The sequence below is a fragment of the Fusarium verticillioides genome, chromosome 6, assembly GCF_000149555.1.
Source record: "Fusarium verticillioides 7600 chromosome 6, whole genome shotgun sequence".
NCBI classification, from domain to species: domain Eukaryota; kingdom Fungi; phylum Ascomycota; class Sordariomycetes; order Hypocreales; family Nectriaceae; genus Fusarium; species Fusarium verticillioides.
In genome coordinates, this window is record NC_031680.1 from 193622 (window position 1) to 206703 (window position 13082).

General features: G+C 48.9%; 4 protein-coding genes across 4 annotated transcripts; 3 read left to right on the forward strand and 1 right to left on the reverse strand.

Annotated features, from left to right (window-relative positions):
* Positions 1-406: 406 nt before the first annotated feature.
* On the forward strand, positions 407-2545 carry FVEG_13254 (hypothetical protein). The gene has a single exon (XM_018902630.1). It carries the CDS (start codon positions 454-456, stop codon positions 2482-2484), a length of 2031 nt encoding a protein of 676 aa, XP_018761409.1. The 5' UTR covers positions 407-453; the 3' UTR covers positions 2485-2545.
* A 108-nt stretch (positions 2546-2653) lies between these two features.
* Positions 2654-5259, reverse strand: FVEG_17474 (hypothetical protein; the record flags this gene model as incomplete). Its single annotated transcript, XM_018906727.1, has 4 exons — positions 2654-3495; positions 3529-3955; positions 4016-5072; positions 5123-5259. The coding sequence occupies 4 exons, from the start codon at positions 5257-5259 to the stop codon at positions 2654-2656; spliced, it is 2463 nt and encodes an 820-aa protein (XP_018761408.1).
* Positions 5260-5626: 367 nt separating this feature from the next.
* On the forward strand, positions 5627-6798 carry FVEG_13253 (hypothetical protein; the record flags this gene model as incomplete). Its single annotated transcript, XM_018902629.1, has 4 exons — positions 5627-5648; positions 5700-5847; positions 5897-6628; positions 6684-6798. The coding sequence occupies 4 exons, from the start codon at positions 5627-5629 to the stop codon at positions 6796-6798; spliced, it is 1017 nt and encodes a 338-aa protein (XP_018761407.1).
* A 2178-nt stretch (positions 6799-8976) lies between these two features.
* Positions 8977-12762, forward strand: FVEG_13251 (hypothetical protein; the record flags this gene model as incomplete). Its single annotated transcript, XM_018902628.1, has 3 exons — positions 8977-11075; positions 11276-11505; positions 11558-12762. The coding sequence occupies 3 exons, from the start codon at positions 8977-8979 to the stop codon at positions 12760-12762; spliced, it is 3534 nt and encodes a 1177-aa protein (XP_018761406.1).
* Between the last annotated feature and the right edge of the window lie 320 nt (positions 12763-13082).

A 13082-nucleotide genomic window follows, 5' to 3' on the forward strand; every position in this document is an offset into this window, starting at 1 on the left:
AACAGGAGAAATGCATTAGCTTGGTTGAGAAGTAGCTGCAAATGTACAGCTTTCTCAGTTGCTTCCACGCCGAAGGACAGATGATTCTAACGGCGGTAATTCCGTAGTGGATATGATAGTAAGCCCTGATTGGCACTGTAACACCCGCTATCGTAGAGTCGGGTTAGCGTTCGGGTTCTAGACTCATTTCTGCAAGGTACAGCCCAAACGGCCCGCTATAAGGATCGATAGTTTATCAATAGTGGCAGCTCGCTAAGCTGAATATTGATCATGGGCCCTAAAAACAGTAAATCACAGCCGTGATAATGCCAATAGCTTCTACAAGCTGAGCCTTGGCAAGTCGAGGGCCCATACATAATAAACCAGCATCGCACATTTCCTTTGAAGAGGTAAGCTCTCATTCACTCGTTTCTTGACCAATTTTGTGGTCGCTTTTACAGAGCTCGTTTCAACATGCAGTCTAAGCTTGCTCTCGTGGGCTTGGCCCTGGCTAACTTGGCCGCTGCTGGACCTTGTAAACCCAGTGGTCTAACAAGTCTTGCACTTACATCCTCCGTCATCTCCGAAACATCCGAAGTCCCCAGCCTAACCATCCCCCAATCGACAACTACAACGCAAGAAGTCGACATCATCATCACCAACGCCATCGACGGAGGAAGTTTCGCCGCCCGCAATGCCAACAACCCGCCCAGTGGCCTCACAAACTTCGGCGCGTCCGGAAATGCCGAGTTTCACGAGGGAGGTTGCTACAAGGCTGACGGCAGTCGCGATGACGGTTGCGCTGCATTGACTGCTTCTGGGAACCCAGCTGGAAAGCGAGATACGGGGTCATTTGCTAGTATTTGGCAAACTCTCAACTCGCTGAGCACTGGGTCTCAGAATACTTATACTGTTCAGTTCTACTATGCTGTTCTTTCTGGTGGTAGTCAGGATTGCACTGTCGCCGCGGTTCTGGGCAATAGGCAGTTCTACTCGCAGTCTCTTTCATCTGTTGGAACAGGCGTTTCTTGGACGCATGTTCTTGAGCAGGTTGATGCAGAGTCTGCCTCTGCCACCTTTGCCATATCTATGACTTGCACCGGAAACGGTATCTCTATTATCTTGGTCGACTCGATTTTTATCTCCAACCAAGTCACCCCCGCCAACATTGGCAACTTTGTCCTCGACTTTGGCGCGCCCACTACAAACCCAGTTTCGACATCCGAAACATTCACTGAACGAACCATGGATCCCGAAACAACCTCTGCCACTTCCTCATCAGAGGTCTTCACCGAGAGAACCATGGCCGAGACCACCACCACCGCTCCTCCCAACACCGATACGACACGTCCAGCTCAACCCACCGAAACAGCCTGTAAGCCAACATGCGGCCTGCGCAACGGCTTTGACAACAACCCCGCATGGAACTGTAGAGTGTACGGCCTGTACAACGGCTTGACATACCAGCTCTCCAGTCAAGACGGCGACGATGAGACGCGACCTTGGTATGATGGCCCCGAAGACTGTGCCGAGATCTGCAAGACACTGCCTGGGTGCAAATCAGCCGGTTACATGTTCGCTCCTAGGAAGTGTTTCTTCTCAAACAATGTTGTTACTCCTTCCGAGGTTCGCAACATGATGGATGATGGTATTGATGTTGATTGGTATAGCATGGATTGCTTCACATGCTCTTCTTGTGAGAGTGGAGCTGCAGAGACAACTACTCCAGAGACTTCTTCTATGCCTGTTAACACCGATACAACTGTCGCCCCCGAGTCCACAACCTTTACTACCCAAACCTCTAACAGCCTAACGACTACAACATCCCCTGCTGATACCTGCCTCTACAACCGCGGTCAAGAATGCGAGTTCGACCGCTTCACAGACCACAGCGACACTGTCTGCATGTATGGCGCCCTCTTCACCGGCACAACATGGAAAGAACCTCGTGCAGACTATCCCTACCAAGATACTGTCTACCAATGTGCTGCTATCTGCCAAACCCTCAAGAACTGTGAATCATCTGCTTACTTCCAGACCGAGAACCGCTGCCTTTTCACCTCCAAGAAAATCCAGCAATCCGACATGGAAATCCACGAAGATGCGCCACAAGACCACGCCGTCTGGAGTCATAACTCCTGCTGGACATGCCCAACCTGCTCAGATACCGCTACTCTTCCCGCAGCGAGATACTGCTCGTACTCACAAGGTGATAGCTGCCGTGCTGTGTCTGGCAAACCAGGTGCGCTTTGTGACTACCAGGGCTTCTGGGAGGCGTATAATCAGTGGGATCTTGACACGTATCCTGATCAGAGCTCGCCTGAGAAGTGTGCTGCTATTTGTATGGCGCTGGATTACTGTGTTGGGTCGGGGTATAAGGACGATAGGTGTATGTTTTCGTTTAGGGAGCTCAAGGTAGCGGACTTTAGGGATTGGCCTGATCACTCGAGGGATGGAACGTGGAGTGATAATTCTTGCTTTGAGTGCCCTGGCTGTACGGCTTAGTGGTTACAAGAGTAGCAAGTATTCTTCACGGTATCATAATTATTAATTTGTTCTCCGAGTATCTCAGTTGACTCTATGTGAAGTTAAATCATCGCCACTCCGAGTGATTACTATAATGGTATAAGGCTACGTGTTGCATGATGTTCCTTCATCCTGTTCGGAGAAAAGGTCATTCATCATTATTGTACTCTCTCGAGCTCTTCGTCGGTGTCTCGCCACGTCTCAATTGGGCGAAACTGCTAGCAAAAGCACGACAGAATCCACGCCATGCAATCTGCGACACCAGTGTCCTCTCCAAATCTAGAAGGAAACGAACGCAGTGGTCAGAGCCATCTAGTAGTCCAACGCCAGTCAAGTGAACGACATTGTCCCCGCCATTCTCGATCCATCGTTCAATAGCCTCTCTGTCTTGCAATCGATCGAGACGCGTAATTAGCGGACGGGCTGAAGTTGGTGCTAATGATGTACGTGTCTCACTGTAGCAGTATATGTAGCCCATCGCCACCGTGAGGCTGAGCGCATCATAGCACGCAAGGCGACGAGAACTCCGGGTTATTTTAAAGATACAGACAGCATGCCATAAGCCCTTTCGCGCCGTGGTATCGTTATTTTTGAAAAAGTCATTGAGATGCGTTTTGGACTTCTTCATCTGCTCTTTGTTCGTCTCCCAGCCCGTAGCTGAATGTAAAGTCTCGAGCGGAATCAAATTGAGAATCGCAATCACATGGAAAACAGTGTCTGTAAGATCCCCGAGGCTTGGCATGTTCTTCAGAGTAAATCCATCGATCGTTGTGTCTAGAAGAGCATTTTCGCTCCTACTGAGATCTGGTCTGGGAAGTGAATGGTTCGGCGCCTGTTGAGTATCACGACTTGCTGAAGAGTTCAAGTACGATTCAAATGAAGAGTGTAGGAGTTGCGAAGTTCGTAGTTGGCGGTAGTAGTTCCTGTCTTCGACGTATAGCTCGAGAAGAATGACCTTGGCCGCAAAGGTATCTGGCTTACGTTGGTGTCCTGCTTACATGATCAGCCCAGTAATTGCACCACTCGCGGTGATATTCGCGATACCTGGACAGTCTTCGTGTCGCGACTTCCACTCTGAAGCATTTTGACACCGCCATAGCTTTTCAGTACATGGCAACTGTCTTGTCGCCTCCCGGAGGTTGAATACCAGCGGGGTACCTAGGAAGATATGGCTCAAACACTCCAACACACGAGCACAAGTGACAAGACGTAGTACACTCTCCTTGGCAATCCAGTTTTGCCATGCTACTTCGTCGTTAAGCTTATCCCGACTCGAGTGTCTGCGTTTGTCGGCTTTGCTAATGAGGTCACAGCACATGGTCGCCAGGCTGCTTCGCTTATGCTGTAGAACAATCTTATCTCTGTGGGAGCCTGAAAATAGCCATAGAACATGTAATAGAAAGACACACTGCACAGTTATCACTTCGGCATTCAACATGTTGTCATATGCCTGGGTTTGGGGGTTAGCTAGCACGTCACGAACAGCGTGGTCATCTGTGACTCTACTTACAGGGAGCTCAACAGCTCGGGCTAGGAGGTTAGATAACGCGGAGTTATACTCATCTGCACCTTTGATCTCCGAGTAATGACTTCCGACTGCTGCGACAGCTAATAACAATATCCATGGGAGATCTGGGTCCTCCATGCGAGATGGGTGCAAGAATGGGAACTGACAGTCAAAGTACTCAAAGTACAGTTCTACAAATGCGTGTAGGATATCCTGGGGAATGGGTACTGGTGTTGGGTCTCGCCGCTGTGTGTTATAGAAGGTATTCAACCCCTCTACAGCATCTTGAGGTATCTCATGGATATGCCCAAAGACTTCAGCCCCAGCCATTTGCAGACCAATAGCCTCTGGTTCCGGGAACTGGTGGCATGGCTGCGTGTGCGAAGAACATATATTTTCCGGACTTAAATAAGCCTGCCCTGCTTGAATCGAGGTCGCATGCACTGCATCTTCATGAGGCTGTGACATATTGGGTGGATCAAGTGGCAACTCCAATTCATCCATGAACCATGGAAAGGACAATTGGGCCATTGACGAATTCCAAGGCATCCATGAGTTACCTGTGATGGTCCCAAGGCTGCCAAAATCTCCGTTGAGAACAAAGGTATCGGGCAATGTTGGTACATTAGGCCAGCTAGACGTGTCTGGAACCGTTGTGTACATGGTGCTTGATGCTATTGTCGGCATCCCACTCGTATCAGAGGGGATAGAAGAGGGATTATTCCATTCTTCTGAAGTGCCATGAAGGTCACCAGGTATAAAAGCTTCGTCCTGGAAGTCTGCGCCTTGAGCTGCGAGGGGCGATAAAGTAGCGATGTCTTCGCCTTGAGATGGCTCTCCCACGATTATAGCCTCACCATCATCACGTCGTGCACTTAGCGCTCTCTCAGGATAAATGCACTCTGAGTTGCGAGTCTCGCATCGCGAACAAGGATGACCTCCATCACAGCTCTGCTTCGACCTCGAACAAGAGTAACAAGCTTGGCCGCGACGACGACGACGTGTTCTAGTCGATCCAGGCTGATTACCATGTAAAACTCGATGACGAGCAAGAGTGTCACTGCGAGGTGTCAGAGAAAAATAGAGTCGTGTACAGCATGTTTACCGGACCTGCGCGAGAAGGACTTGGAGCAGATGTTGCACTGAAAGGGTTTGAGGCCTGTGTGTCGTAGCACGTGTCGATCACGGTGCTCACGGCGCTGAAACGTCTCTCCGCAATGATCACAGGATAATTGATTCCGCTCCATAACGAAGTAGCCCGTTACGATCCGGGTATAGCTTGTTTTGGAGGAGAGGATAGGTTATGGTGAGAACCGACGGGACGGGATATCTCAATCAAGGTGGGGGACTAACCGAGTTTGGATGGTGGATTTTCTTACCCCGCCGGCCCCGCTTACTGCAGGGTAATTGTCGGGAAGCGACAGTATTAAATGAATGGGTAGAAGTTAATCAGCTAGGAAAATGGCATTCTTGTAACCAGGTACTGCCATTGAACAAGTTATTTATCGGAATAGGAAGACCTAACTTTCACGTCACATGAAAGACAAGGTAGTGAAGCTTCTCAAGCGGCGGCCTAGACAACTTACTATAAACACCACACGCAAGCTTCCTATCATGACTACCCTGGAATGGTTCGGTCTGTCTATACTCGCTCTTCTCCAGAGATGATGTGTTACTAACTCAACAGGCGCCACGACTTTTCGACTGCGTACCCGAGGTGTCACCATCTTCCTCGATACCTGGTTGGACAGACCCTCAATCTTGAAGACTTACCTCTCGGTCGATGATGTGCAAGAAGCTGACTACATCTTCATTTCGCATGCTCATTTCGACCAGTCAGTACCAGTCATCAGAGCACAATATTTCATGTTGACGAATGCGCAGTCTTCCCGGTGCAGATCGAATCGCCATCAAAACTGGCGCCATCGTCATAGCTAACAACGAAGCGATCAACCTGCTACGAGCAGCTGGCGTTCCAGAACGACAACTTCTTCCTGTTCAAGGCGGCGAGCGGATTCCGTTATTCACTCGCGAGACCTGGAATAAAGCCAATGCTGACCCATTATTGCTCTGCCCCGCTCCTCCTGGTGCACCTCCACGTCCACTGGATAACCTAGCAGCTTTCTCGGTCGATGTCTGGCCTTCACTGCACTGCATGATGCCTTCAGATCACCCTGAAGTGGTAGACACAGCAACTGTATACAAAGGCTCAGCGAGCCCCTATAGTTGCACGCTTGATATCACCATCGGCATGAAATATGGTCTGCTCAAGATCGGAGAACTCATGCCGCCCGAGAATCTCACACCTGGTCATCGCTCCTTTATCGAATATGTCTCTGATCGAAAGCGCAACGTATTTTCACACAGTGATGGCGGGCAATTGATGTTCAACCTTGTCATCGGTGAGAAAGCATTACTTTGGAGCGCTCATCTTGGAGGGTACGAGGGTATTCTGCGAGATTTACAGCCAAAGCCTAATATTGCGATTATGGCAATTGCTGGAAGGGCTAATCTTAACGGTAGACCTTTTGATGGTTCTGCAGCCGAATTTGCGGCGTTAGAGGTTGGGTGGCTGGGGAATCCGTCTCAAGTAATCTGGTGTTTACATGATGAAGCGTATGTAAACCTACCCGAGAAAATGTGGAACGAAAGATTGACTGATATATCGCAGATGTATCCCGCCTTGGAGGATCAAGACTGAAGCAGCGACGAGGGCGGTTGAGGCCAATGGCAAGACAAAGGTTTTGACGATGGACTTTGTTAAGCCCGTCAAGTTGGACATATAGCTTACGATTAGTAATTGGCGTCCCAGAGAATTCAATGCTACATTAGATCTTCAGAATTAACTCATTGCACTAAGGCGGCTTGCACTGATGACTGTACTCGCATATCGCGTCACTTCTTCACCTATCATAAATTGTGGCATCCTACCATATCTTCCCCATCCACAATATAGCATGACGCAAACTCTGTCTATCCCCCAAATGCGGACTTGTTCTTTTACCGACCATCTACATCTCACGAGAAGAAGCGAGCCACGTGCCATGAATCCACCGAGGTGTCTGGTCTGGAACTCTCAAACGTACTACTGAACAGCGGCACCGTGATCTCAGACAAAAGGAAGCTTCCATCGATCATGAGGTCGGGTCCGAAGCTTTCTCCAGCTCTAAAAATAACCTCTCAAGCTGAGTCCGGCAGCATAATGCCGAGAAAGGCGCTTGGGACAAACCTTGCAGCTGTTTTGTTCTAGACATACTGTAGGTAGACAGATTCTAAGCGGTTAAACATTTCTAACTGACAACTCCTGCTGTCTACCGTTGCACTTAAGCGAGACGTATGTGATGTGATAGGCTGACATCAAGCGAATTATTGAGTTCAAGACTACTGGCATTCTGCCGAGTCTAAACGAGATAGTGCGTGTTCTCGTTGCTTCGACCCTGAAGGATCCTTGTAATGCCGCGTGATCTGCCCTATCTATTGCTGAACTTGTATCACCTGCAGCTTGAATTACATATATCAGACCCTTGCCATTGTCAGCATATCGTGTTTGCCTTTCATCAAAAACTCTACATATTTATCGATACTGTAACAAGTGTACGTGTTTATCATTCTGGTGGATAGAGAGTAAGCCACCATTCGCACGCTATGCAATTTTGGGAATTCCATCATGAAAAGCCTCTTCCAGACCCCAAAACATGAGTTATATTCACGGATCTTCGGCATACTAAGAGACCGTACTTATCCAGCTGTGGCGGACGATAGTTACATGCTTTAGTGCAAGCCACGCCGTTCGAATCCGGCATGACAGGTTGACGGTTGGAGATAACGGTTGGACCCCGTAGCCCAAGATGTCTAAGCTAATGAGTAAAGTCTCGAACGATGGGCGCCAACATTTGCAAAGGGATGCCGATATCCATGACTCTACAGATAGTAAATATTAATGCTATATTTTATACTGCAGTTACCATCAGTTTGCCGATCTGCTTATTGTCATTGACTAGTTATTATAATTAAAATTATCTGAATTATCGTATAGTTACAATATCTAGAGATTTTAATAAGATGTTATAAAAGTTTACAGTATGCTAGATTGGATTACTTGTCTTCTGCACTATTAGCCGAGTTCCTAAATATGGAGTTAAAGGAATGTAATATAAACCTTAAGGCCCAATATGGCTAAAGCTTGGAGAAGAACAAATTCTCTCATAATGCGAGAATACGAGACAGACAATGAAAGAAATAGAGCCTTTAAGAAGTGTTGCTCAATTTTTTTTTCTCAATTGCATACCATTTACCTCTTTTTATCATTCAATGTTGGCTTACACACCATGAAGGTGCAAGCCGGACTTTTCGCCCTTTGGGCCAGTACGGCAATGGCAGCATCCTGCCAATCAGGTTCTTATACTAGCAGTAATAATGTGGTGTTTTCAGTTCAGTGCGATTATACCATTTCGGGCACTGGCTACTACACTGCAGATTCTACCGCGAGCTCCACAGAGCAAGCTTGCTGGGATGCATGCGCAAGCTCTGCGAGATGCGTTGCAGCAAACTGGGATGGCAGCATGAATAGTTGTTCGTTGTTCGACTCAATTGACTCTACAGCTAGTAGCCCCGGCAGCGCATCCGATATAGCTATTGTTCAATCGCAATCGTCCTCGAGCACTTCGACATCTTCAACAACCTCTTCTGCGTCGACTACATCATCAGCGGCACCAGAATGTCAAGCAGGCTCCTATACAAGCTCCAACAACGTCGAGTTTCAAGTCTCATGCGGAGCAAAGATAGTCGGCAGCTGGTCCACAAGCTCAACTAGCCCCACGAGCCTGCAGCAATGCATAGATTCTTGCGCAACTACTACACAACTTGTATGCTTTGCAGTAGCTTGGGATGGGTCCTCTTGTTATTTCTACAGCAAAGGTATGGTAGGGGGGACGAGCCCACAAGCCGGGACTGATGCAGCTATCATGGGATCGACTTCGACTTCGACTTCGTCCATGTCTTCAACGTCTTCGACAACTTCTTCTGCATCGGCTACAACATCAGCGGCGCCGCAATGTCAAGCGGGCAGCTATACAAGCTCTACCAACGATGTGCAGTTTAATACTGCATGTGAAAGATATTATGTTGGCACTGAAATATCCAATGGCGTCGTTGCTGACTTGCAAGGGTGCATGGATATGTGCGCAAGCGATTCAAACTGCGTTGCAGTATCCTTGTCATACAGCGGCAATGTATGCTACCTCTTCAGTTACACTGACTATTCAACGCCCGGTGCCTCCTGGGATCTGGCGGTTGTTTCTTCGCGGCCATCTTCAACATCTTCAGTCGACTCAACGTCTTCAGTCGACTCAACATCTTCAGCTGATTCAACCTCCGAAGCACCCTCAACAACATCTTCATCACCTCCTGCCTGCCAAAGTGGTACTTACAGTGGTACAATAAATCAGTTCATGATCACATGTGATGCCTCGCCAAATGCATACAGAACAATGAGTAGTCTTGGATCCGGATATACCCTGCAGACATGCTTGCAAGCATGCGATGCCGATAGCCAATGTGATGCTGCAACTTTCTCAGAGCAATTTACATACTGCACTCTATTCAATGGTGCCTTATCAACCACATACTCAAGCACAGGCACTGTTTACATTTACAAAGTACCCGGAACATCGTCATCAGCTTCAACGTCTTCAGACGTAGCAACCTCAACATCAACATCCTTCACGTCTTCTACTACGTCTTCATCTGCCTCCTCTACAACATCATCAGCACCACTTACCTGCGCTCAACTGGGCGGTACCTATACTGGTCCTTCCAATACGATATTCGAAGTCACATGTGGAGCGATATTGGGAGGCTCTGCTTCTCCACCGACTCGTGTTGATAGCTTTGAGCAGTGTATGGACCTGTGCCAAGCTGATTCTACTTGCGTTGGAGTGTCATTCTTTCCCTCTATGGGTCGTTGCTACTTGGTTGCTGTGTATGTTGGTTCGAGCGCGGCTCCTCCCTATGATGTGGCTATCATCCCAGCCCGATTGCCTTCAACGTCTTCAACGTCTTCAACGTCTTCAACGTCGTCAGCCGATTCAACCTCAACGTCAGCAGTAGTGACGACCACAGAGTCTTCAACTGAATCCTCTACATCCATACCATCTACATCTACATCTACATCTGCTTCGTCTTCGTCTTCGTCTTCGTCTACGTCTTTATCTACCTCTTCGTCTATGTCTTCGTTTGCTTCATCATCTACCTCTGCATCATCTACATCGTCTTTGTCTACGTCTACGTCCTCTACAGACATATCATCTACGTTCATGTCATCGTCAGCTACGTCATCTGCATCTACGTCTTCTACAGCTACACTTCCTACAGCTACCTCACTTACAACTACAACATCCACCCCATCTTCAACTCTATTCATCTCTACAACTTTACCGGCATCCTCAGAGTCCATCTCCACAGAATCGACGTCACAGTCCACGGCGGAGTCCACATCTCAGTCTGAATCTCAGTCTACGTTTCTGTCCACGTCTCTCTCTACATCAAACACTGTATCAGAGTCTACTCTGCCGCCTGCAACATCAACCTCTGCGGGATCTTCTCTCCTTTCTTCTGTTCTCACTCCCACTACAACCTCAAGTACTGAAACCTCCACCATCATGACATCTGCCAGCACCGAGAACCCAAGCTCCGAGACGTCTACCAGTGAGACAACCGTCTCTTCTACCTCTGCAGCACCGGAAGCAAGTTCAAGCAGCTCCAGTCAAACTACAACGGAGACGGAGTCTACAATACTATCCACCCAACAACAGACCTCAACCGTCACAAGCGTTCCGTCATTTGAATCTTCACCTTCGCCAACCTTGACTACATCGACGACTTCATCAACTCCTTCTACAAGCCCAATAAATATCCAAGTTCTTGACGGTTATGAGTTTATCGCCTGTCTGCAGTCCGACGAGGGATTTCCAACCTTTACAACGGTAGCAACCCAGGCCGACATGACAACAGAGATCTGTGTTAGGTTGGCTGCTGGAAGCATTTATGTTGGTGTTTATGAACAGTGAGTGTTTTGACAGTTAAGGGTACTCGAGCTAACTCTTCCTAGGACTTGTTATAAGGCTGATTCCCTTGCCGGATCTGAAGTTGTTGAGGGCGCTCGCTGTAGACTTCCATGTCCTGGTAATCCCGGTCTATTCTGTGGAGGCACGACTGGCGGTGCAGGCAGACGTCGTGCCATTCCGTCTAATCGCCTCTTGACAGTCTACCGCCAATCAGTCTCTTCTTCTTCCTTCTCTTCCTCCTCTTCCTCCTCTTCCTCCTCTTCCTCCTCTTCCTCCTCTTCCTCCTCTTCCTCCTCTTCCTCCTCTTCCTCCTCTTCCTCCTCTTCCTCCTCTTCCTCCTCTTCCTCCTCTTCCTCCTCTTCCTCCTCTTCCTCCTCCTCTTCAAGGGCTTCGCAGGCTTCAGGAACAGGGGCGTTGTCATTAACATCCGTGTCAATTGCTCAGACAAGCGCCAAGCAATCAGTCTCCTCTTATTCAGTAGCCTCTCAAAAAACGACTATGTCCACGACTCCGAAGGAGTCGAGATCAATCTCTGGCACTCCATCTCCAATCACACCCGTCCCTATCCGAACGATTCACGTCACCAAGGGTATTACCTACACAGAGATTGTCATTGCAACAACAGTAACCACTGTCACATATGTCACTATCAACCCAAGTCAGCCAGCAGTTCTTATCACTACTTGTATACCGGTAACTCTGGAATACACTCCCTGCAGCTGTGATCATCAAGAATATCCACCAGTAGATATGACCACCATTATCTCGCCTTGCGACGCCTGTGGTTATCAGGGGCAGGATATTGTTACCATGGTGGTTCCAGTTGCTGCTTGTGAGAGCGGCGGTGTGAACTACAAATCTTCCGGCTGGATCGACGGTGAGGCTGGAAACAACGGATACCCTGATGGGATCCAAGGTCATCAGATTTACACTGGTAGTGAAGGAGATGTCAGCTCCCCATCTCAACCGGCCCAGGGCCAGCAGAACGGCGAGGGATTGGGTTACGAGAATGGGCCCTCAGGTATTGAAGCCGCGACTCAGGCATCAGGAGGCGGGGCGCAGAACAAACAGCCAGCCAACCTCCAACCAGCACAAGGCCAAAAGAGCGGCAAGGGACCGGATTATCAGAACGGACCCTTAGGTACTAAGGCAGCCGCCCAGGGACCAGCAGATGAGGCACAAAACAAGAAGACAGCAAGCCTCATGCCGACACAAGGCCAGCAAAATACTGATAGACCAGGTGGTGAGAACGAGGGATCGTCTGTAGCAGTCCAAACTTCGCCAGGGGATAACAACAAGAACCAACCAGGTGTCCCAGCATCCCAATCCGGTGATGCACAGAAGCCTTCCAAACCCTCGCCTCTTACCGAGGGCCAGCAAGTTTCTTCAGGCGGCCTCGCAAGAGAAACAGGCGTCGTGCCAGCGCCTCAACCCAACACTCCGTCTCGCCCTTCTCAACCAGTGCCTGTTCATGGAGATCACCCAGCCATGTCCACGACGTTCGCTACCGAGGTTGAAGTCACTAAAGAGATTGGGACATCCGAGTCAACACACAGTCTTAGTTCTTTGGGACCTGGTGAGTCTTCATCTGTTCCATCGACGGTTTCTTCGTCTGGAGCATACAGACATCAGATCATGGGCTGGAATGCGATGGTCGTGATAGTGGTAGTGGCGCTGTTACTTTAACGAAGTGTACTGGTTTAGTTGTTAGCCACATGTGCTTCTTTCTTTTCATTTGGCTTGTGGCTAGGGGCGTGTATCATTAGAGAAAACCTATTTATTTCGAGAGTTAACAAGAGTTTAATTGATTTTGTCCGAGTTAGCCCGACGTCCTATCCTCTGCTAGCAGCATGGAGCCCTGAATGGCGAAGGAACCGAAGCGGTTTAGCTGACCACTCTTCCCCTCTCAGACTAAGTTTGAACGGAATCTGCAACACCATCCCCCGCGCGGCCCCGTCGGCTACAGGCTAAACACCGTGGGGGACTCTGCTAGGCCGATGTGCCTC